This window comes from Sinohyriopsis cumingii, chromosome 5, assembly GCF_028554795.1.
Source record: "Sinohyriopsis cumingii isolate HCF-2022 chromosome 5, ASM2855479v2, whole genome shotgun sequence".
NCBI classification, from domain to species: domain Eukaryota; kingdom Metazoa; phylum Mollusca; class Bivalvia; order Unionida; family Unionidae; genus Sinohyriopsis; species Sinohyriopsis cumingii.
This window is the reverse complement of record NC_142965.1, coordinates 137,691,661-137,716,950: the sequence shown is the minus strand read 5'-3', so window position 1 is coordinate 137,716,950 and position 25,290 is coordinate 137,691,661. Positions and strand designations below refer to the sequence as shown.

The window sequence follows — 25,290 nt, the reverse complement described above, 5'->3', positions numbered from 1 at the left end:
TTGTTGTTGTAGGGTTTTACGCCATTGTTCAGTACACTATACATGGCGGCCAGTATTAATGGTGGTGGAAGAATCCGGGAAAACCCCGGGAAGAACCCCGACCCACGAGAAGCTACTATCATGCTTTCTCATATATCCACATTGGCCGAATCCGAGACTCGAACCCACGCAGACAGATGTGAGATGGCAATGATCCGTAACGGAAAGCGCTTTAGACCACTCGGCCACTCGGGGCCCCAACAAATGAAGTTAATATATAGAGCAAATAATTATAATCTGAACTACGAGTCGTATGGATCCACAGATTGATGGACAGGCAGGTATTTTGATAGCCCGACATCATTTATTTCTAAGTAAATGTATGGACCCACGAGGGTGTCACCTTGATGTCTGAAGTATCAATTAACGATGAACATAACAACTGGGCAATGAATAAGCATCCTGCGGTCGTCCATTCATTCTGTGAATGGATAATGTTCGTTATTAGAGAATGTACCAAATGAGCTGAGAGCACTAACTCGATGAAAATGAACCGTTCATCATGGGCTACTAATGTTTACTTTCTTTTCATCATGGGCTACTAATGTTTACTTTCTTTTCATAATGGGCTACTAATGTTTACTTTCTTTTCATCATGGGCTAATAATGTTTAATTTCATTTTCATTTTTCAGTATAAATGATTCCTCTTTGTCTGTCATGTCACATTGTCTACAATGTCGGTTGTTTTCTTTAATCAGTATATTAGTTATTAATTATAACTGACACCTTAGACATATTGTCCATGATGTCAAATCTTCCGCCGTCTACATGTGCAATGTCAATCAATATTGATTATTGATACTATTGATTTCCAGAACAAATGTCCTCGGTTTTGGTGTTCTATATCCGAGTACTCGATATCCGCAAAAAAAGAATATATGCAAGTGTGTGCTTCGATTTGATGGTGGGGTCTCTCTGAAAAAATGAAGTTTTACATAAGTAAACACGCGACTGTAAAGATATTTTAGTGAATTGGGAAATGATCTAGACGGGATGGGTGGGATGGTATGTGGATGGGATTGTATTTCATCACTAGATCAACTGGGAAGACAGCTCTGTTGTTTATGTGGTTATGCTCTTCACTCATGTTTCAGTAAATATATTTACTTGACGACCCATTTATGTTCTCTTAGTGCGGCAACAACACAAACTTAACAATAACAACAACAAAAACAATAGGAAACAACTGCTACAAAATTGATACAACATGTATCATCTTCCATGGTTTGCTACATTGCATATTCTAAACCTGCCACCTTTCATACCTTTTCCCGGTCCTCATACCCAACCCAAGACCATGACCCGTCAGTCAAAAAACAAAACCCATCATATATATATTATGTGTCTTCCTGTGTTGGCTGAATACATAATGTGTTTATCAAAATGTTCTAGAAACTAAATGTAGTTTATATGTATACAATATAATCTGTATTGTAGGTCGAGATAATATTAGCGGTAAGCCAGGAATTATTCATAGTACAAGGATCTGTATTTAATACATGGTCTTCTTAGTTTCAATATAAATGATATCGTATAATTTAAACCTGACATAGCAGGACCGATATATACGGTTGACAGGATGATTATATATGTGCTAATGCCCTGTTAAATTAATAGGAATATGTTCTGGAGCTATGATCAGAATGTTTCGGGTGTGTACATAACCAGATCTGTCATTAGAAGAAACTGAATCAGTACCATTAGTCTATATCAGGGGTGCACATCCCGCGCCCCGCAAACTAAAATAACACGGAAATCTCCCCCGTGAACAGTAATTATATTAAAGAAATTAGTCTTTGCGGCCCTCGAGTGGTCCCAGAAAATGCAATCTGGCCCTTGGCAGAAAATGGTTGTGCACCCCTGGTCTATATATTAGCCCAATGTGTCTTTACTGTATGATTTGTCAATTAGACTCTTACAGATAGAAAAGCTCAAATGTTGAAATGTAAAGACAAACCTGTCAAAGGTTCAATGTATGCATATTTATATACATTTGTCTCCCAAAGGTTGCATATCTCCACAAATTAAACATTGTGCCACAAAGGTTGCTACTATTCATGAAAGATATACAAAGTCCCTAAAAGGTTCTCATTTTTCATGAATGTTTTGTTTTCGTTTCTAGTTTAATTTTCCTTGTGGAGGACGTACTTTTGGGGACGAATCAATGTATGTTTAATAACTTCCATGTTTAGTAAGTTATCAGTACGACATTTTCTACATTGCTTACGGACACTTTTTATATTATTATGAAATGATGATTATAACAAATATACGCTAACAGGGCATGTCCCCCAATGTTTACATATCTGCACTGGTTACTCAATGGTGGCATTCGTGGCTCTATATACAGAACAATGGTGACATCAAATCAAATATAAAGGAGCATTTGATTTGATGTCACCATTGTTCTGTAAGTAGGAATTATATAACTCCTCCAAGAAGTTGATTGCACCATCCAGCTAATCACAAACGTCTTTGTGAAGACATGTCCAAAGTGAGAGGAGTTCCTTAGGATTTACGAAGGTGTGATCTGCAGCGTACCCACCTTGCGAAGATTTCATTGGGCAAATACGCCAAGTACGGTACTGTCTATGATAATCTTCCAACCGGAAACTTATCAGAAGATAAAGGGGTATATAATCATGTCTCTTCATTAACGGTAATACAGTCTGGAATGCAGAACGAGTGATTCTTCGTACTGGTAACTCTCTCTCTCTCTCTCTCTCTCTCTCTCTCTCTGTTCCTTCGAATTCAAAATAGCTCATATAAGATTGCTTGATGCTTGGTTTGTAAATAATCTCAGACACAAAACATTAAACTGAATTACTCCGCAGAGAAAAGAGCTAACATTGCAACGTTATCAATTAAAATTATTACATAATCAGAAAGTTTCAGACTTATGTGACGCCATGCACTTTCATGTCGCCGTCTATACTAAACCACTGGAATCCCATACTATCTAAGCGTAACGACATTCATTTTCATAGATTCCTTTCTATTTGTATTTCATACAGGATTTGCATACATAGCAATTAATCCTATACCCGTAAGCATCATAATGATAGTGCACCATATTCTTCGTCTTAAACTCGTTTCGCTTCCTCCGTCAAAGGTTTTTTCGGAGACGACTCTTATTCCGTTGCCAATTATGAAATGCTTGTTCTTTTAATGGAATACTATTTTGTTGTATTTAATTATGGCGAAATATAATTAGTTCGTTGATCGTATTAAACCGGCAAGACTAAACTACTTTAATATCATTCAGACATGATGTTGCTTGCTACTACTCTCTAATGTAGATGATTTGTCAGAAAATACATGAGTATGATCATAGGTTTGTTGCACAGATGTGTTTCATGATAACTTATGATGACATTTTCAAGTACTAGATTGATATGTTTGAAAAAGTAAGTCTAGACAAAACCTTTTCCGTATTCATCAATACCTCTACAGACAAAGAACAAAGTGTTGCTAGGAAACATAAGTAATTTATGTAGCAGTTGTTCTTTATTTTAACAATGTTTCAAAGTCCTTTATCTGAATACATGCGCATAAAGACAGTTATAAATAACAAATGACTTTAAAATTATTTGTACTTCTAATAATAATATCAATATTAGACGCGTTTCTTGTGCCAGAGAAAACGCGTATGCTCGTCAGGAATCATCCCAAAAGATAAATGAAATGCATAACAATATATATATAACTATTTATATGTTAAATCCGCCATAAAAGCTGAGGGAGAAATTAAACAATTATATCAACATTGTTATTTTTCATATTGATCTCTATCAGTTATGGTGAGTAATTTAAATTGCGTAGTGATATATTTTAAATTTTGTGACATGATTTTCTTAATTCTTTTTTACCCGTAGTGTTTTGAGTTTTACTCGCTTTTCTCTGCACAGGGCGTATACATTATTCATTTGTTTATGTAGGGAATTTCATTTACATGTTGAATACTATTTTTTAAAAATAGTAAAGAAGGTATATTGACGGATGTTAGGGAGAAGGGTTGCTGTTTTGTAATCTATCCAGATTAATCTAACAAGTTTGATATTACCGATGATGTAAATAATTTCATTGAATGTGCTTTAAAAAGGATCCAAGAAAAACGTAGTCAATCAGACAACTGTTATAACTTGAGTACGGACATAATAATTTCAAAGACGAAGGAGACAGCATGCAGTCTGTATTCATCGTAGCCTACTAGGCGTATTAGCCATTACGAGTGAGAAAGCCTAAATTGTCTCTCACACAGAAAAACACCATATGGAAATTGTCGCGTATAGAATTCATTGGAATCAGGTTACACGTATGGTATTTACAATATGTGTCCCTTATGGTTCATTATATAATAAAAAGATATAACACAAAATGTGTATATTGAGTAAACTTTGAGAGATACATCTCATCCATCATTACTTGTGCTTATATCATAATCAAAACAAGGACCTATCGAAATCTATAACGTATACCCTGACATTACTATCTCTGGAATAAAATGGACGGTGAAATCAGTACACATGTTTCAATGTAAAATTAAATTGTTTCTACAAATTTTTTAACCGAACGCTTTCTATCCAATTTATATTTACAGTCATTTCCATTGAAGTTTCTAGGTGTGATATACAAGTTTTCGTTAAGAGACAGAAGTAGACACCATGCGGTCTGTATTCTTCATAACCCTAATAGTCCTTGTAACAGTTGCGGGTGAGAACACTAAAAACTCTCTCTCTCTCTCCAAACAAAAAGCTATACGATCAAATATAGTGATTATATTTACAATTTTCATAACGGCAGGTATATTTATGATCATTTCATTTGACATTGGAGTAACAACTAAAATAGGTTCCATATTATGCGATTGAAAAGTCCAAATATACAATCATTTATAAAGTGTCACAAAGTCCGTTTAAAATAAGGACAAACATACACATAACCATAATCATCTTTTTTTTCCTAAAGACTCGCAGTTTACTATATATTTGGATTTTTATATGGATTTGTTATTAGAGTCATGGTTTTGCAGGTCCTTTATTTCTTTTTCCAAAACCATTTCAGTATTAGAAGAATAAGAAAAAACATCTTTTGGGTTTCACTAATTTTGGGAACAGATACCAACTTTCTGAAACACATATTCCTTCTCTGAACTATATATTATTTTCTGTTGCGCTATTTCAGCGCTTAACTCTGCAAGTCTTTTGCAGCAGATATTCATATATGCACCAAATACGTATTTCATTTCCAGGCGGAAACCCATTTTGTTCATGCACCAATGAGTACATGCCGGTGTGTGGAAATGACGGGATTACGTATAACAACAAGTGTGAAATGGGGTGCAGGTAATGTCAATACATAGTTAAACTTGTCAATATGTCTAAACATCTGCACCCAACAAGGTTAAATAAACTTTTATACAAGGTAAAATGAGCGTGTTTTCCTATTATAACGTAAGAATATGCCGTATCGACTACTTGGTGTGTCTCTGGGTTATGCACTTCATTCCAACTGCCACGTCGCGAAATAACATAATAATGCTGTTTTGTCATAAATAAATCAAACCAAGCCAAACCTATTCTACATATACATGATAAACGAAGTGAAGAGAAATATGTATGATGACTCGCATGCTGATACGATGACAATGTGTCAGAAGCAAAACTACCGTGACATTTTTTAACTCGAGGAAATTATTGCGACTATAGTATGTTTGAAAAACTAAATATAAAAAAGAACGTTACTTATTCTGAGTCCCAAGTGAACTGTGTGTTCAGCTTGATACTAACATTATGTGACTTTAACATTTTTGCATGCTAGATTTGTATATGGTCCTATGCGTTTTGCTGTTGATTTGTAATCATATGTTGTAATATATTCTTGCATTTATACTGATATTCGATAACGCCCTTGTGTGTAATTAATTGAAGTTCCTTTTTGTCGATATCATCTCAAAAAAAGTTGCATGTAACACGTTTTCAGAATCCATGGAACGAAACTGGCATGAGCTTTGTAAACATCTATATGAGATATTCTAGTCATGCATAGTTTATTTAGTCGATCAGACATGTCTACGAATAAGCTCCAACAGCAGTTAAGAAAAAGCGGGAATTACTGCATCTATGCCATGGAATTCAATCCTGTGTGGCACCGATTGTCACCCTATAGAAACGAATACTTTCTCAGTGCAAGTAAGCTTATCAATATTTAGGTTTTGAAAACTACACGCCGGAATCAAAGGTAACTGATCTTTCCACAGAAAATGTAGAAAATATACTTCTGTGCAATTTATTGGTTCCAGCTGTATCTCTCTTAACGCAAAATGCACATATTGCTTGCGAATATAACACTGAGAATATTTAATTCAATGACAAAAATAAATGACTTTTATCCACTAGCATTGTTTTGAATTACAAATTCAAGTAACACAAGGCAAGCATAAAGAAGTGGGACGGTGTCATTATTTATAACGTGTTTAATTTAGAATCCACGTGAATAATTTATTCAAGCTCAAAGGAACCCTAGGTTTCTCGAGATAGGACCAACTTAAAATACAGACATTAAGGGAAGGGAATGCAGACTTTCGTTTACTAGCTCTTATGTTGAAATACAATAACCGCGTAATAAAACGGAAACATTTTCGTTCCTTTTCCGCATGAAGATTTCAAGCAAGCTCGTTTGAGTACTCTACTTCTTATTGGAGGAACAACTTAAATTACAGAAACCAGTTTGAGAAAAAGGTCAAATTTAAGTTATCTTTTGCATCCACGTATTAAATTAATTCATGGTCAACGTAAAGAACCATTTGTGACAATTTGGTCCACTGTAGAAAGCTGGCATTGAAACTTACAATGTCCTCTAGTAAGATACATATGAAGAGACTTTCTGATCGAGAACTGTTTAAATAGTCAACTCATAAAACAAGCGCCTTTACACAACCAGAAAAAGAGGAAAAAGACCAGACGTTTATCCGCTCTTTCAAGATCTATTGTCACAATGATGCGCAGTACTGGTTATAAAGCAAGCACGTTAATATTTTCCAATATAAATGTAATAACCTATGTTTATTGTATATTCATTTATTTCTCGCAACTAATTCAACATTGCAGGTATTGATCGATATTGCATTGCATCGTATTGTACAACATTGCATCATTTTTGTTGTGTTAAGCTCATGTGAATATTTACGTTAAAAACATTTAAATCGTATATAATATGATTGGGTTATCTAATTTGTGTTATTTTCCAACCATCAGAGGCGTTTCAATGGCTTACGAAGGTGAGTGCGAGAGTAACAGTCTGGATTGTGAATGTCGGAGACTCTACTGGCCTGTGTGCGGAAAGGATGGAAGGACGTATGACAACGAATGCGAAATGAAATGCCAGTAAGCCCTCAAAAATGTAACCTAATTCACTGTAGGTGCCGCCACAGAGTACTGAGTATATTTACTTGTTCACTATATGATTTGGAAATCCATATTTCACGTTAGTTACACATATTCTAACAACTGACACAGCATATTTCCGGCGTTTACCGCTGTATTTAAGCAAGGTGATTTACGTATGGATTTGAAATCGAGTTTGGAACCCAACAATCCCATCTTTGATTGGAGAAAACCGAAAAACGCTAAGGAAATGATACACACATGGAATAATCTACATATGTATCCATCCATTAAGAAATATACTAAACTCAATATAGAATCACAGAATGAGCAGAAGCAGAGAATATTATAGAAGGAGTAGCTTGTAAGTGTTTGGCGCTGACAATATAAAGATTCCGATAACAAGGTATTATGTATAACAAATATAAGGGATAGTCTTCCTGCTTTTATGAGTAAACATAGTTTCCCCCATTTCGATTACTAAGTACGCAAACATTTTAAAAATATAGCACGTATACATATAGGAATACATTTTGACATGGTAGTTGCCATCCCTGCAAATGAACTGTTCGAACCTTGAGAGAGTAGAAAATCTCTTTCCGTTGGAAGATTAAACAAAGAATGCATGTTACAGAAAGATTATTAAAAATGTTATTATATGTTATCTTTATTCTGTTTGTTATAAATGCACTACCATGAAGGATGCCTGAAACAATATATTGGCTGTTTCATTGACTTATTGATTGCACCTTTACTGGTTTTAATATTGTCCTCGGATGATTAGTTTGGTTATCTGGCTATATATGACAATAAAATAAAACGAAAAGATGAAATCGTTGGCCAAACTGGCTTGTTTAGGATTATATATTGAAATTATGTATCTCACAATTTGATTTCGTTTCAAGGTTACAAACATTCATAGCCATACATAATGATTTCCAATTTAGTTTTGCTTCAGATAACCTAATACAACCGGGCACCAATTCGAACAACAAAAGATCTTAAGTTCATTCTGAAACTAAGCTAATGCATGTCAATTGCAAGTCAGACTTAAATGTCAGCCAGTCACACTATGTGATTCTAGAGTGACGTCAGATATACTAATGTAATCCAAGGCTACACTCCCTAAATCTAGATTATATAATCTTGCGTTTACAATACTATTAACTTAAACACATTACAGATTTAGCTCAGGCGATCCTTACATGCATATTACAAAGAAAACCAACTCTTGTTTTATTTTAAGTACGACTAATTTCTTCAAAGATTATTTTGTCATACTGAAAACAAAATTAAAGAATATGAACATTTTCATAAGGAAGGAACAATAACTCTGGGTGTGTCTGAATTGGTTCGGCTTCCTGACATTAATAACTCTTGATCACATATGTTACCAAAACAATTATTTCACGATTGCTCTGATTTGTTATCTCCATCCATAGATGATGACAAACCAGCAGCATTAAAAAAGCACATTATATCAGGATCCTTGCTGTCAGAGCTTGTACATTTCTGTTCGCCGAGTGGTTTAAAGCGCTCACCGTTACGGATCATTCGCATATCACCTCTGTCTGTGCGGGTTCTAATCTCGGGCTCGGCTAATGTGGGTATGAAAGAAAGCTTGCCAGTAGCTTCTCGTGGGTCGGTGGTTCTTTCCAGGGCTTTACTGGGTTCTTCCTGGACCATTTATACTGGCCAACATGTATAGCCTATCTTGTGCTGACGAATGTACAATAACTACAACAACAGCAATTCTGCTCAACATTTATTTATGTTCGATCCAGTTCTTTGAATGTATATAAACGTTTAGCAGCTTCGGCATCGTTCAATAGCGGATCGACATAATACGTACAGATCATGAATCCACTTTAACATTGATACATTACGCCACATTTGGTTAGCTTATGTTGAGTGGTTGCAATTGTGCAGTTGTGTATCAATTGAACCGATTTTGCAAGACCTTCATACCTTGATGTTTTCAATAAAATTTCGTCAAAATACAGTTTGGCGCTTTTTGATAGCATGTCCTATAAAATCTCTTTTCTTGTTTCGTTTTGACCAATACACACATCGAATGGACATTCTGAGTCTAACATCCCTTTACAGTTTCCAGCCATCAACAGACTCGTTTCACAGATTTCACTTACACAAAAATGGTTTCAGTCACAATGCTGAGTGAACACTAGATTTATCGTAATCCGTGAGTGCATCATTTGTCACCCGTAATAATGTATTTATATTTTTAGTCGTGTCGAGTTGGACTCTGAAGGAGAGTGCAATATGAAGCGTTCAAATTACCAGGCCTGCAAATGTACCATGGAATACAACCCTGTGTGTGGCACTGACGGTCGCACCTATGGAAACGAATGCGCTCTCAAGTGCAAGTAAGCTAACCGATATTTAGTTATTGACAAGTGTTACTAACCATCTCAATTCATCTCAAAGGAGCCTTCTATTTGTAATATCACAGTTCTATACCTTGTGTAGACAATACACGCCGAATGCATCATTTGCTGAATTTCTATACAAAGATGTAGCTGACTAACGTTCATGTATTTCATTTGTTCCCACCGTATAAAAATGATCAAATCCTTGCATATCTTAACACAACATGAACATAATACTTGGAAATATCATGTGTACATTCGATGGCAAAAGCCAAAAGAAAGCATTCGTCTACTAGCTGTCATGTTGAACTTAAATATTCGAGTAAGACAATGCAAACATTTAAAGAAGGGATTGGGGTTCCTTACCTATAGTATTTCCGTCTTGTAGTCCAAAATAATACTTCATCCAAGCTATAACAAAGCTATTTCTCTTGTGGGAGGAACAGCATAAAATGAAGCAATAAGGTCAAGCAAGAAAGCAAAATCAAATACCTAATTAGCTTTTTGTACACGAGCCTTTGTATTAACAGAAAAAAAGCGGAGAAAGAAAGTTCTTACAAATTTTCTCGATAGCTTGATCAGAACGTTGTGCAATTTTGCTTGGAAAATAAAACTAGTTCATATTTTCCAATACATATCGAATTACCCATAATTTGTATAATACAAATATTTCTTACAACTAATTTAACATTGTAGGTGGTTCTGTGCAATATTGATCCATAATACATTGCGTCATACTGCACAATATGAAACCATGTTTGCGGTGATAAGCGTATATGAATATTAAGCCTAAACGATATAAATCTAGCATACTATGGATGAGTTATAGGATGTGTGTTATTCTCCAATCTCAGAGGTGTTCCAATGGCTCACGAAGGTGAATGCAAGGATACGCGGCACGGTAATGGCTGCGGCTGTAAATGTGATACAATCTACAGGCCTGTGTGTGGAAAAAATGGACAGACGTATGCCAACAAATGTGAAATGAGTTGCTGGTAAGCCCTCAGAAATATTACCTAATTCAATGTAGGGTCCCCGCTGGGAATAGTGACTATTTACTTGTTAGCTGAGTCATTTGGAGGTAAATATTTTCATGTTAATTACAAAAGATCAAACAGTTCGAACAGTGTACTATCGATGTCACCAACTTAAGGTATGTATAGATTTACGCAGACGTTTAGAACGAAACAATTTGACTGAAAATTAAGTCTCATGTTTAACCGTAGCCAGGCAAATGGCCAAAGTCACTAAATGACTTTAAAATTTATGTAACATATGACTCAAGGAAACGTAAAATCTCAAAGTCCATAATTGACCATAATGCATACAAATAGTAATATTCCTATCTAGATATCTTTCTTCCTATCAATCTTTCTGAAATGTACCTCAGAGAATAATGAATTACGGAATAAGCGGAAGCATACAATAATGTAATGGTTCAGTATTCAAAAATATACACGTTCTCATTGCAAGTACATTGTTGCTAATTAAATATGTATCCTGAAAGATGACTGAAGCAATTAATCAATGGTTGATCGATCGATTTTATATCTGGCTCTGCGTTACGGTTAAATAAGATACAATTTCTTATCAGACTAGAAATAGTAGAAACAGATCTTTCAAACCCGATATCGTTACAGAGTTCGATATATATATATATATATATATATATATATATATATATATATATATATATATATATATATATATATATATATATATTAAAGCTGTAATTTCAGCCAATCAGGTTAAACGACTCTAGGGTAAAATGTGTGACCACACGTCAGTTATTCTGGTGAAATCCAAACTTACACCCACTAAAGCTGGGTCATATAACCTTGCCTATAAAATAACGCCTTACATATTTAACTCACTCGACCTCTACATACTGAGAAGAAAACAAGCTTTCCTTATCTTGATCGTGTCTATAGAGACTGTAATGTCGTACTGAGACAAAAAGGAAGAATAAGAACATTACCAAAAGAAACAAACTGTGGCTCCGGGTGGGTTTGAGATCGCTCATCCTCCTGATATCAATAAATCTGGATCACGTGTGTCATACAATCAATTGTTTCAAGGATTCTCGCATCTGTTTATATTCACCCGTATCTATTGCACATCAGCCTAATTTGTCCAGTAGAGAAAGGACTTTTTGCCAGGATTTTAGCTGTCAGTGTCTGTCAAATTCTGGTCAGCGTTTGTTTGTTAGATTAAGATATTTGAATGTAAACATTTAGTAATTTTAGGCACAACTGACATTCTATTACCGTCATACACACATAAATATAAATGACAGTGTTTTGCCATTGTTTCGAGAAAACCGCGTTTGAAAATGAACCTATTTTACCAACATTTGTCAAATTGACTAGCCAATCTGCGATTTTTTGTGTGTATACATTTAATATGTTTACACCAGGATACTGTTTCGGTATATTTGTATTCATTTTCTATGTCCGTTCAACTGTGGGGGGGGGGGCTTCTATAGTTTAACTATCTTCGTTTTGGTTGCCTTTTTCATGACGAATTGGTTTCACTTTTAAAGATTTAGAAAGACATTCATGCCTTTTAATGCCTGGAAGATTTTAATCAAATTGCGTCAAAATTATGTTTATTGTTTATGAAGTTGTTTAAGGTTTTTTCGTGTATTTATGTGTATTTCTGTCTCAATCCAATAGATGGTATATGTCCAGCAACACTTAACAGTCAATAACCAATAATAGGTTCCTCTCACAACTGGAGAAGCTTGGGCTTTCTTTTTTAGAAACTATCGTTATTGTTCTACTTTCTTCCATGTAAATTACTTCCATATGTAAATGTTTCATTAGCAATGCTGAGCGGAAACGGGATTTTTTAGTAATCGATAACGATATTATTTTGAAGTCAGAATAAATATTTGTTTTCAGTGGTGTCGAGTTGTATCATGAAGAAGAGTGCAACGCACGCTCGTCACCTAACCACGCCTGCGTTTGTACAATGGAACACAGCCCCGTGTGCGGCACGGACGGTAACACCTATGGAAACGAGTGCTTTCTCAAATGCGAGTAAGCTAAATGAAATATTGTATTTGACATAACTATCACAAATCTTGAACTCGTAAAGACAATGTAAGCATTTACTGACTGAATTTCCCTTACGTTTATCAGCTACATCTATTTATGTAAATACATAAATAGATGTAGCTGATAAACGTAAGGGAAATTCATTGTTTTTTTCTAACTATATACAAAATGACCAAAGACTTATCTAACTTAACAGAAAATAAATATAAACATAATACTTGGGAAATATAATACATGCGAATATCACACCACTAAAAGCTTGTAAATAAATTCGACATCAAAGGCCAATGAAAACATTCGTCACTTTCATTTTTGAGTCCACATAAATACTTCTTGCAGACTCACACGAATATAGAGGGAGGTCAAAGAAAATAAGTAATGTCAAACAAAAAGACAAAATCAAATAATAAATTAGTTTTTTTGCGTCATATTAACCGTTTTCTAGATACTGTTATGGTTCAAATCCAAGTGCAAATGACTGCTCAGAATTGTCAACACATTTTATAAAGTAATCGCCTGAAGTAAGCTTTGAAAGACATCGACAATGTATTGTAGAAGAAGAAGAAAAATCTTGATGAGACCTTCTGGTTCACGACGGATTAAATAGTCGACCCGCAATACATGCGCCTTCACGCTACCAGAAGAATAGGAGAATAATAAACGTTTTTCCGCTCCTGCTCAAGACTTTGACACAACGTTGTGCAGTACTGCTGAGAAAACAAACTCGTTGATATATATGTTCATATATAACTGTAAAGTGCGGAATTGATCCATAATGCCTTGCGTCGTATTTCATGACATGATACCACGTTTGCGGTAATAACTGTGATTTGAATATTAAACTGAAAACACATACATCTACCTTAATTTGATCGGATTATTGAATTTATAATATTTTCCAATCTTCAGACGTGTTACAATGGCTTACAGAGGTGAGTGTAAGCATATGAGGAACAACAATGGTTTAAGTTGTCCATGCCATAAAATCTACTGGCCTGTGTGCGGAAATGATGGAAGGACGTATGACAACAAGTGCATAATGGAATGCAAGTAAGCCCTCAAAAATATACATTAATTCATTGTAAGGATCAAAGCAGAATCTCTATTAAATTTACCTTGTCCATTATATAGGTTGCTGATTATATATATATATATATATATATATATATATATATATATATATATATATATATATATATATATATAACCAACACAATTTAAACTGACTTTCAGAACTGAACAATCTCATTGAAGGAAATATAGCAAGTGAATATATATGAATACAATGTGCTATCGCAGCTGCCAAACCTGCATGTAGACTGTTTGAACCTTGATAGAGAAGACAATTGAAAAACTTGTCATACGATTCATAATATAGAAGGCCACCAAAACGAAGACAGAAAAAAATAAAAAATAAACGACACCTTTTCATGACAGCTGAACCTATATGGAACTAGCATAACTAACTTTTGCACATTCAATTTACTCTAGAATTGAGTACTATGTCTGGTTGACATTTACGTCTGACATATTTCATCGATCCAATGTATTAAGTGTTGAATAGTCTTTAAGGTTTATGCTTCTCGAATTGGTACCAGGTTTTGTTAGTTTATCATAGGGAAGAATAAACTATTGAGTTATTGATCATTGTGTCTGTAAGAAGTAAGACTTAGTACACAACACATGTCTCTTTATATTCTATCTGCATATTTCTTTATTTCAGAATGTTTTTTTTACATGTAAGATAGACTCAACCTGCTATGCAACTTATTTACGTTCATATTTAAGGAGTTAAGAAATATGCTATGCTATCTCTCTCCCATCTCTCTCTCTCTCTCTCTCTCTCTCTCTGTATGTCTGTCTCTCTCTGGCTATAAAAAGGTAAGATAGCTTGAAAAGGTATTTCATCTTCCATTATAATATATAACCAGATCATCCCTATTCACCTTCTGAAGACAATGTTTGAATCAATGAAAACACTCTACCATAATATTGTTTCAGGCATCCTTTAGGGCGGTGACAATATTATAGATGCAATGACGACGGTCATATATGAAACAATAACGGCCATCTTTCGTGGTACAACAGTTTCAAGTATACAAAGTTTGAAAGGGCTTCATGGCTTGATGTTTGCAATCAAACTATTTCGTCAAAATTCAGTTTTGTTCTTTGTGAGTAGAAGTCCTTTATAATCATTTTTCTTTTTTTTTTTTCTTTTTAATAGCTATATGTATCAAATGAACAGTCTCAATCGAACACCCCTTCACTGACAACAAACATCACTGGGCTCCTCTCACAACCTTTGAATCTCATGTTTTTCTTTCAACAATAATCATTATAGCTTGTTCTGGTTTCTACCATTCAAATTACGTCTATCCGCAGATATTGTCAGCATTAACTTTGGGTAGAAACGGGCTTTAGTACAACATGTTATTACATCATTTTTGAGCCAGAATAATTTGTTTATGTTTTCAGTGGTGTGGAGATGGATTACGAAGGAATGTGCAATATGAAGCGTTCATTTGATAACTATTGCAGCTGCTCTAAGGAATACGAACCCAGGTGTGGCACTGACGGTCAAACATATGCAAACGAGTGCATCCTCAATTGCAGGTAAACTAATCGAAATTTAGTTTTTGATAAGTCTTACAAACCATATCTATTCTTCTCAAAGGCGGTCCCCATTTATATTATCAACTTTGAAAAATAGAAAGAACTCAACATTTGCTACCATTCCCGTAGAAATATATAGCTGATAAACCTTCCAGTAATTTACCTGTTTCCGTCGTAAGCAGAATGGCAACTGACTTACCTACCTTAAAATAAAATGAACATTATTCATTGTAAGGGTTGTCGCAGAAAATTGTGTCCATTTACTTGATCATTAGATCATTTGTTCGTCCATGTTTCACGTTAATTACACACGTTCTAATAACTTACGCAACGTACTGACTATGCCGCTGGATTTCGCCAACGTAATTTATGCATGTATTTGATCGAAATAAACGTATGTCTCATGTTTAAAATTGTTCAAGCAAATGTCAGATATATATATATATATATATATATATATATATATATATATATATATATATATAAACTGACAACGAACAGTGCGAAACTAGTATCTAGCTAACCCGAGCGCTTTTGACCCTTTCAAGAGTCGTTTTCAAAGGCAAATACAAACATAGACAAGAACGAACAAATAAAAAAATAAAACAGAAAAACGCTAACGTTTGCGAAACTTTACGTGGATGTTTCTACATGAATTTAACCTTTTAACTCTATTATGTGTCAACTAGTTTATTTCAGCTTGTTACTAATACTGGAATATATTGTACTGACTCTTTAAAGGGTCGAAAGCGCTTGGGCTTGTTAGATACTAGTTTCGCACTGTTCGTTGTCAGTTTTTTGCATTTATCTTAACCAATCCCTGACACACATAATCCCTTGCTGGATCCAGTGCACTTGAAAGGATTGTTATTCGCCTATATATATATATATATATATATATATATATATATATATATATATATATATATATATATATCAGAATTATGCCACCCTAAAGAATCATTGAGTCATGACATTTACTTTTCTGTGTCCAAATAAAGTCCTTCATGCAAGCTCAAATGGACCCACCACTTCTTTTCGGAGGGACAACATATAATAATAGCTACGATCAAGGTATAAAACAAAATCAAATCACAAATTTGTCGTTTTGATTATCAGGTCGACCATAGGTAAATTTCAGTCATTATTTGAATTCACGTTTACATTCGTGATCAACCTTAGAAACAACTGTGATAATTTGGTCGCATGTATTAAGCCTGGAACGAAATAAAAACAATACTAAATCATCAGCAACATACTGATGACACTTTCTGCTCCATCGCGATTTAAAAATTATCCCATAATACCTGCGCCTTCACGCAACCGTAAGAAAGGAACACAAACAAAACAAGGTTGTACGGGGTTTATTTCGAAAGTTTCATCACAGTGTTGTGCAGTGATGCTTACGAAAACAAATTTGTTCATATATTCCAATACAAATCAAATCACACATACATTTTGTCTACACAACTCTTTAGTTTCTCTGTCTTAGTCATGTTGGCCGTATTTCATGGCGGATTGATATAAAATGTGCAAATTTTGGACTACTTTTTGACTTGATGTTTTCAATCAAATTTCATGAAAAGTGAATTCGGCTTTTTATGAGAGGAAGAAGATTAAGGTCTCTTTCTTCTTTCGAAGTCAAACCAGAGTTCTCTGTCACCAATAATCAACATGTTCCTCTCACTACACATGTATTTGAGTTTTTGAGACTTTATCTTTGTAGGTCGTTCTGCTTTCTGCCATCCATGTTACTTCAATACGCAAATGTTTTCAGTCGTAAATCTTGGAGTAAGAGGGACTTAACTCTAATCAATTATGGCATCATGTGTTACGCAGAGTAATATATTTATGTCTTCGGTGGTATCGGTTTAGATCATGAAGGAATACAATCCCGAGTAGGGCACGGACGGTCACATATGGAATGAATGCATTCTCAAGTAAAATTAAAGAAATTACAGTTTACGTTTTGAAACATACGAAATATATATATTCCTCTGTTAGACCAGAACGCGTTTCGAATGCCACAAAGCTATACTGCATGTAGAAAATATAATCATAAATCAACTATAACCGAAACCCCCATAACAATATGTAAATTGTTAAACTTTTGTGCAGTTCGTTTATTCCAGTCATATACAAAATGACCAAACATTTACCTTTGCAATCAACTTATTAACATAATAACTGAACATTTGATATAATGGAACTATGTAAATTTCATGGCAAAAACTAACGAAGACATTCGTTACCAACGTGTCATGCTGAGGTAAACTTTCAGCGTAACAAAATACAATGAGAAAATGTAATGTGTTTACTTTGGAGTTCAGGAAGATGCCTAATGTAAGCTTGTATGAATATTGTGCTTCTTCCCTTTGAAAAAAGGTAAACAAACCAATAAAATGAAATACACATTTTAATATCATTTTTTCATTATTCATCCCTATGAATGAGTAAGATACAACTTTTCGTTCATTTGATTTCATATTGTTCGATATAAAATTTCATATTGTTCGATATAAAATTTCATATTGTTCGATATAAAATTTTATTTTGTTCGATATAAACTTTTATATTGTTCGATATAAAATTTCATATTGTTCGATATAAAATTTCATATTGTTCCATATGATATCATCCATTAGAAACGTTTCAAGTACTGTTTGAATCCAGGTGTAAAGTCCTGATGAACGTTAACAATTTAAAATACTTTGATCGCCTTTAATAAGTATGGAAGAAAACTGACAACGTACTGTAGTCCGAATGAACTTGAGACTGTCGGCTATACGCCAATTTATACAGTACACTCACCATGTCTGCTTCTTTGCATCACCGGAAAGAAGTGGAGAACGAAAATATCTTGTACATTAGTATAGGAGAGTTTTATCACAATGTTGTAAAGTACTGTTAAGAATATAAATGTCGCTTTTATTTTCCATACAAATGTAGTCGCATCAAATAATTATATATTCAATTATTTTCTTCAAGTAATTCAATATTGCCATTATTGTGTAGAATTGCTCCAAAACCCAATGCATCTTCTACATAACCTGGTATGTGCCAGTGATATTAGCATGTGACTGTTACGATGAAAACATAACAAATATAGAATGATTCCTTTCAGAAGCTGAATTTGTATTTTCATGTAATTTCCAGAGGTGGTACAATGGATTACGAAGGCGAATGCATTTCTTCGCAAGACAGGAATGGCTGTGGCCGCGCTTGTCCTTATATATACTGGCCTCTGTGCGGGAAAGATGGAAACACGTACGCTAACATATGCGAAATGATGTGCCGGTAAGCCCTGCAAATGTATATCCTAATTCCTTGTAGATGCTGACGCTGAGAATTGGGTCTATTTCTTCGTTTACTAAATAGACAGAAGGCCCATATATCATGTTAATTACACATGTTAAAACAGTTTACACGGCATACTGCTGATTTATATCGCCAGATGCCACCAACATAAATTATGCGTGGATTTTAACTGAAGTTTATAACGGAACGATCTGATTGGAAGAAATAATAGTTTCATGTTTAAACGTAGCAAATGAACAATATCTAGACTTTATATTAGGGCTTTTGATTTTGTTAGGAGAAGACCGAAAAACGCAATGTAAACAACTGAACATAGAGTATACTATAAAGACTGGAATAGTGAACTGGCAATATAAAAGAGTTTCTCGGCCCTAAAATAATGCTTCTCTTTGCAAGGATCTATTTTAACAAATTAAGTATATTCTTCATGCCTTCAGGAATGCACACTAATTCAGCGTTTCCTTCTCTATGAATGACTACGCAAAACGTTTGAAAATATTATAGAAAATATTGGAATTACACTTGCTCTAGTAGTAGCCACGTCTGTAAAGGAACTATTTTATCCATATCAAAGCAGAACATCTTTCTCAGCTGATAGATTAAACACGTGATGGATGTTATGAGATAATTGTTAAAGATGGAAGTGTACACCATTATGAACTTTATGAATCACAGAATAAACTGACTACGTTATGTGATTTTTTTATATCATTGATGACTTCTGTAAATAAAATCAGTACGGGGGGTACAAACAAAAAGGGATGGTGTGAGAATCCTGTATTAAATGTTATTAGGTATTTTAACCATACTGATACAGGAAAGAAGCTTTAAAAACCTTTGCGATCTGTGCTCTGTAAGGCCAGTTTTTATAATACGGAGGGCTTCAGGAATTCTCAGTTTTTCTGCAGTCTAAATTTAACAAAATGAAGTCAGTTTGGAATAGGATATTGCCAAGAACTGAACACAGTTTTTTGAATGAGATGTACATTTATGACGCAAGCGAACTATGAAAAAGCGGACACCATAGCCGAGAGCATGAAGTATCCAATGGACTTTAGAGTTCAACAAGTGATAGAACAAATCATAATGTTCTTTCATGGAATTAAATAGAGCATGGAACTGCAACAAATAATCGAACAATAATTGATGTATGGAACTTGTAAACATATTTGATTGATACATATATTTATAACCAGGGCGATCGATGTATAGAATGTACGCACAAACATGAACATAGTACGGTTCATCTACAAGTACAATGCATGCTTAGTCCAGTTTCACTCAGCGATCCTGACTTAGACCCTTTTGCATAATGATAATGATTCAACATTAGACCTTATGCTCTTTACGCGTAGTGATATTGATTCAAGAAATGGAACGTATCATAATACGTATCTCGTGGATCCCAGTCCACGATCACCGTGCATTCCCAATTAAACGGCTCTCATCGCTTGGTCAAGGAAAAACCAAGCATGGCCCAAGTCTCCCAGTCTGATGAAGCATCATTAGAGCAACCTTTACTTTCTCCCCTCACTGCGTACTAAAGCATCGATAGTGGCATCTGGGTTATACTTATCCCTTCATAGTATTACAATTCCACCACCACCCCCAAACATAAAAGTACACTAACTCAAGAGTATAATATACGGGACATGTGTAACACCAATTAAATGTTGTACGTTATGCTTATTGATACTACATTATTCATCAGAACAACTGTACCAGATTAATATTACATAACAATGTATGTCTGACAAGAAAAACCTCACCGGGTGATAGGAACTCGAATAGTACTCATCATTTAATCCATGCAAATTCAACTCATCGGTTCAGGAATTAAACAATCACTAACTTTAGACAAACTAAACCATAACCAATATCATGGCAATACGTGACATAGGTCTGACTTACTTTAGAATAAATTTCCAAGCATTCAATATAAAATACAATTTTATCACATAAAACAAATAGGAAGAAAGAATAAATTTTCGTTCATACACCCTGCATTACCATGAAATACACACAATTCCGTGACGGTGAGAGGAATTTATTTCTTTGCAATTTAATGTTTTCGAATTTACATCTAATAAGAGTACATTGGACATGTACCGTGGGCACCTCTTTCCTGATAGCAAAACAATTATTGTTGTCCTGGATTGAATGCCGTTTTCCCCACATAGGCTATACATGTGGTCCAGGATAAAAAGTGGAAACAAAAACCGGAAAGCCCCACCGAATTACAGGAAGCTGTTGAGAAACATTTTTTCATACCCACGTTGTTTGAGCCCGAGTCTCGAACCCACGCGGATAGACAGCAAGGTTTCTGATAGGCATAACAAATTATTTTCATGATATTTGAAATGTCAGTGAAACATCTTAGCCTCACAGTTTGCTTTAGTTCTTTCGTTGTATTTAAGACTTATTTTTGTCATTGGGAGCAGAATAGTAAACACTTATGTATTTAAAATATTCATCCTAAAACCATTACGGCTGATGCATTCTTTAAACTGCTATTAAATATGCTCAATAGTAACATTAACATACGGTAAGCATCAATGTTTAATTGCAGACGCGTTCGAATTTAAGTTGTCTTACCTGCAGAAAATATAACACCACCACCCCTGCGACTACTGCACCCACCACTCTTTCGTAAATGGAATCAAGATTTCCATACATCAAAACCAATAGTACATAATAGCATTAAAAGGTATAACCTCCATCGGCCCGGAATACATAATCTCTTACTGTCATCTGACATGCATCCAACAAGGCACAACTACCTATAGTGCCTACATTTCAGTGCAATCGAGATGTCGTACGAGGGAAAATGCAGGAATACTGGCCGCGCTCTCGAGGAGACTAAATCGCTCTCTGCGTCTGCAGATTCATCTGCCAACATGGCTGCCGTCAAGAAGGAATCCATAATGAAATAACCCCAACATGGACTACATGCAAGTATTTTGAGCCTTGCTCTTTTACATATGGAAAATCTTGCCTCTTTTGTAAAAATAGTCGTACGTATGTGTGTATGTATGTACCAGATGCGACTCAAAGATGGCAGTCTCCATCTCCATTAGCTTTTTTAAGTTCATCAAGCATGTTTCGATATGTTCAACAGCTTTTTGAAATTTTTAGTAATGACTGGCATATATGACGAAAAAAAAAACATTTATCATTATTGCTTGCTATTGTTGTGGTGTAGATTAAAATCGGAAATTAATAAATATTGAACAAGAAAGTCCACGACTAAAGGATGACATGTGATGCACATGCAATGAATGACATCTGTTGATTGTAAAATTATATATGCAATGTATCTACCAAACATAGAATGTCACGAACATTTAAAATTCAGTCTTTCACAAATCTTGTATTATTTCAGACACGTGAAAGTGACTCATTGTCTAAAAGAGAAGCAGCCACGTATCCATAGAGAAACCAGAAAATTGCTGCATTGTGGCATGTACTCTTTTCCAAGCTTCACATGTCTTAGGAAAGTCCCTCAGCACGCCTCTAATATGGCTTAGTAACGATTAACAAACTAATCTTCTATAGGACTTTCTCTGTTCATGAGTAATCGTGTTCAATCTACTTACATTTTAGCCCTCCTAATTATTAAAGGATTTGACTATAATCAGTGAAAATATCTTTATGTATATTTGATTGTATATAGTATATATTCCATTTGGCATATCATAGTGCTGGTTCTGTATAAGCTTTACAAATAAAACTATTAGACCTTTAATTGAATGTGTACATTTGTGTTTTTTACATTAAATTTTAACAAAATACAGTAAGCCGGATATGAACGAGCCGATGGATTGATGCCAAGATTTAACAAAAGTGCAGTCTGAGTTATGAACCCTTCACTGTAATTAATTACATAATTTCTAATAATTCGAACCAAACGTTTAGTCTTCATTGTTATTTTTCGATCTTTTCACATTGGTCTATAAAATACTGACTTCCTAACTCTATATTCTCAAACATCGTCGATCCCGTTGCCCAGGTTCAAGCCCCAACATACGATTTTATATATATATATATATATATATATATATATATATATATATATATATATATATATATATATATATATATATATATTTCAAATGGTCACTCTGAAGATTTAATGCAGTACTGCATATTTATAAGTTACACCGAGTATTTCTTGCGTCATTTTGACTAGCCACGTCAGAAGGGTTTAGTTTTCTTGATAAACACAGAGGTCTGCTATGTATCATAGCACAAAACAAGTTTTGGAAATCATATCCTTCCTGGTTCATGGGGCATCACCTGTGAAGAACTTTGCTGAGGGTCAGACGTGAAAATTCTTTAATGAGGTCCTTACATTGCCTGAAAAAGCTAGACCACCAAATACAGGGAAGTATTTTTCCAACCCTACGTTAGTTCCGACAAATGACGATTTTAAGCTTTATTTCTCCTATAACCCTACAACATAATTACCGTCATAATAACAATAAACGGTGCCTCCAAATGCTGAAACACTCCCTTCCCAATTACTCCATTCTACAATTTACCAGTACCCAATCATAAATACTGCACATGGAGTGACACAGTCAATTGACACAAGTAAATTTTAATACCGACCATCTGGATACAGCGACACTTATGCAGCTCTGACCTTAACTCACTAGAAATAAACCATGCCATATGAAATCTCACCAACACTGCACTCCGTGATATTTGCTCCTAGGAATTGACTAATTGTTTGGTCTGAGAACTATCTTCCCATCAACGACTTCCCGCAAAGGAACAAGTAATCACCGGAATCTAAAAAAATCCTTTAAATGCGCATACTCAAAAAATTAAATTACAATATTAAAACTTTAAAAGCTGGTGATTGGGTTAAAAATGTGTATCTCGTTGCTTGTAATTCTCTCATCAGATCTGTGGAAGCTACTAATAATTTTGAGATCTTTAACCAGGCAGTAAAGGAACATGATGCAACAGTAAAACAGGAAAGAGGAATAAACAGGAAGAAATGAATCGTAAACTTGAAGAAGCAAAATAAGGAGAAAATCAGGCAAAACAACTAGAAATGAGGAAAGAAAAGGCAAGGCTGAAGTAAGGGCAGGACACTATGGAACCACATTCAGAATCACATCATGAATCGTCATCTGAAGAAGCAACCGAACGTGGCCTTGACACTCACGATGTGCAAGCATATCGTGGTCGTAATAAATAAAATATAATTTCTGAATCGATTCAGGTTGAACTTTGTCCCAATAGCGTCATCGTTGATGTTGATCAAACTGTAATTTTTTTATTGGTGGAAGGTCGTCAGTGAAGAAGCTGCTATCTGTCTGCATAATATACACATGTGACGGCATGGACAGCAGCATGTATCGGAAAATTATTGATGATCACCATAGCGATTGATCAATTACATGAGTGATAACAATAACATGATTATACGCAATGCCGAACGTCGGCCATTAATAGTCAGGGTGATAATTCACAATTATCAGTATATAAAGACATCTACATAGATGGATTTGGCGATGTTGTTCAAGGTCTATTCAGAATGATAGCCCCAAAAGCGATCCCGACTGGAAATTATTTGGAATGAAAGCCATCGATGTTATTTGTGATACAACTATTAGAGCTGTTGGAAATGCCGATTGTAAAGTATTCTCAGTGGTCAAGGACAGACTCGCGCGATTAATTAGACGAAAACCACACCCGCAGCCAGTAAAACTAACCTCTTGACAATGGTCAGTCCGATGAAACTTAGTTTTAATGCTCAATAAATTTATCAGGGGTTCAGCAATTATGGAAGTATTGGAACAAAATTTCCGATAGTATCCAGCCATACCCAAAAATTGCATCAGTTGCTTTCTACGGATGGGCACAGGGATTTCAGAGATAGCCTTGACCTTAGCATATATAGGTTTAACTTGTCCCTGTCAAACGCTATACATATGAAATGTTACACAAGCATGGCAAAACTCACTTTTGGATAAATTATTTGTCAGACTTGCATCAGTAAGTCTGTAAAAGAATTTCGGAATTGTCGATAAATATTCTTTTCAGGTGTCGTTATAGATGATATCATCGATGTAAACATCACAATTATCTACACCAGAAGTAATCATGTTCAATAAACGTTGAAAAGTAATTGGTGAACCTTTCATCTCAAACGGTATCACTTTATATTGATATAAGTCCATCTGGAGTCACGAATTCCTAAATTTCCTTTGCTCTTTCCGTCAGTGGAATTTACCAAAAACCTTTCAGAAGGTCAAATCTGGTGACATACTTGCACTTCCAATTTTATCAATCTAACTCATAACCCTTTAAGACGCATTCCTTAACCAGAACATTGTCAGCACTCTGCTGTACTGACAGGGATGCATAGATGTATCAGGCTTTGCAAATAGTTCACACTGTAATCTGTAATAATTGAATCCATTGCTCCCTTGGCATTTCACATTTTCAGCAATTTTATCAAAATAAGAAAAAAT

At 34.8% G+C, this 25,290-nt stretch overlaps 1 protein-coding gene across 2 annotated transcripts; it reads left to right on the top strand.

Annotated features, from left to right (window-relative positions):
- The first annotated feature begins 2,715 nt into the window (after window positions 1-2,715).
- On the top strand, window positions 2,716-22,547 carry LOC149800335 (uncharacterized). 2 transcript variants are annotated; one of them, XM_089959928.1, is made up of 12 exons: window positions 2,717-2,741; window positions 4,641-4,753; window positions 5,292-5,385; window positions 7,297-7,425; window positions 9,672-9,809; window positions 10,667-10,807; window positions 12,716-12,853; window positions 13,781-13,921; window positions 15,347-15,484; window positions 18,641-18,781; window positions 21,603-21,753; window positions 22,185-22,547. In XM_089959928.1, the coding sequence occupies exons 2-11, from the start codon at window positions 4,705-4,707 to the stop codon at window positions 21,733-21,735; spliced, it is 1,242 nt and encodes a 413-aa protein (XP_089816054.1). In that variant the 5' UTR covers window positions 2,717-2,741; window positions 4,641-4,704; the 3' UTR covers window positions 21,736-21,753; window positions 22,185-22,547. The 2 variants fall into 2 exon arrangements, with proteins under 2 accessions (XP_089816055.1, XP_089816054.1); XM_089959929.1 differs by lacking the exon at window positions 7,297-7,425 and having other exon boundaries at window positions 2,716-2,741.
- The last annotated feature ends 2,743 nt before the right edge of the window (window positions 22,548-25,290 follow it).

Bases quoted from the DNA above. Each gene is read 5' to 3' on its own strand.
- LOC149800335 (XM_089959928.1), top strand. From the start codon at position 4,705: ATGCGGTCTGTATTCTTCATAACCCTAATAGTCCTTGTAACAGTTGCG. The intron at 7,426-9,671 runs GTAAGCCCTCAA...TTATATTTTTAG, and splicing joins GAATGCGAAATGAAATGCCA to TCGTGTCGAGTTGGACTCTG. The intron at 13,922-15,346 runs GTAAGCCCTCAA...TTATGTTTTCAG, and splicing joins AAGTGCATAATGGAATGCAA to TGGTGTGGAGATGGATTACG.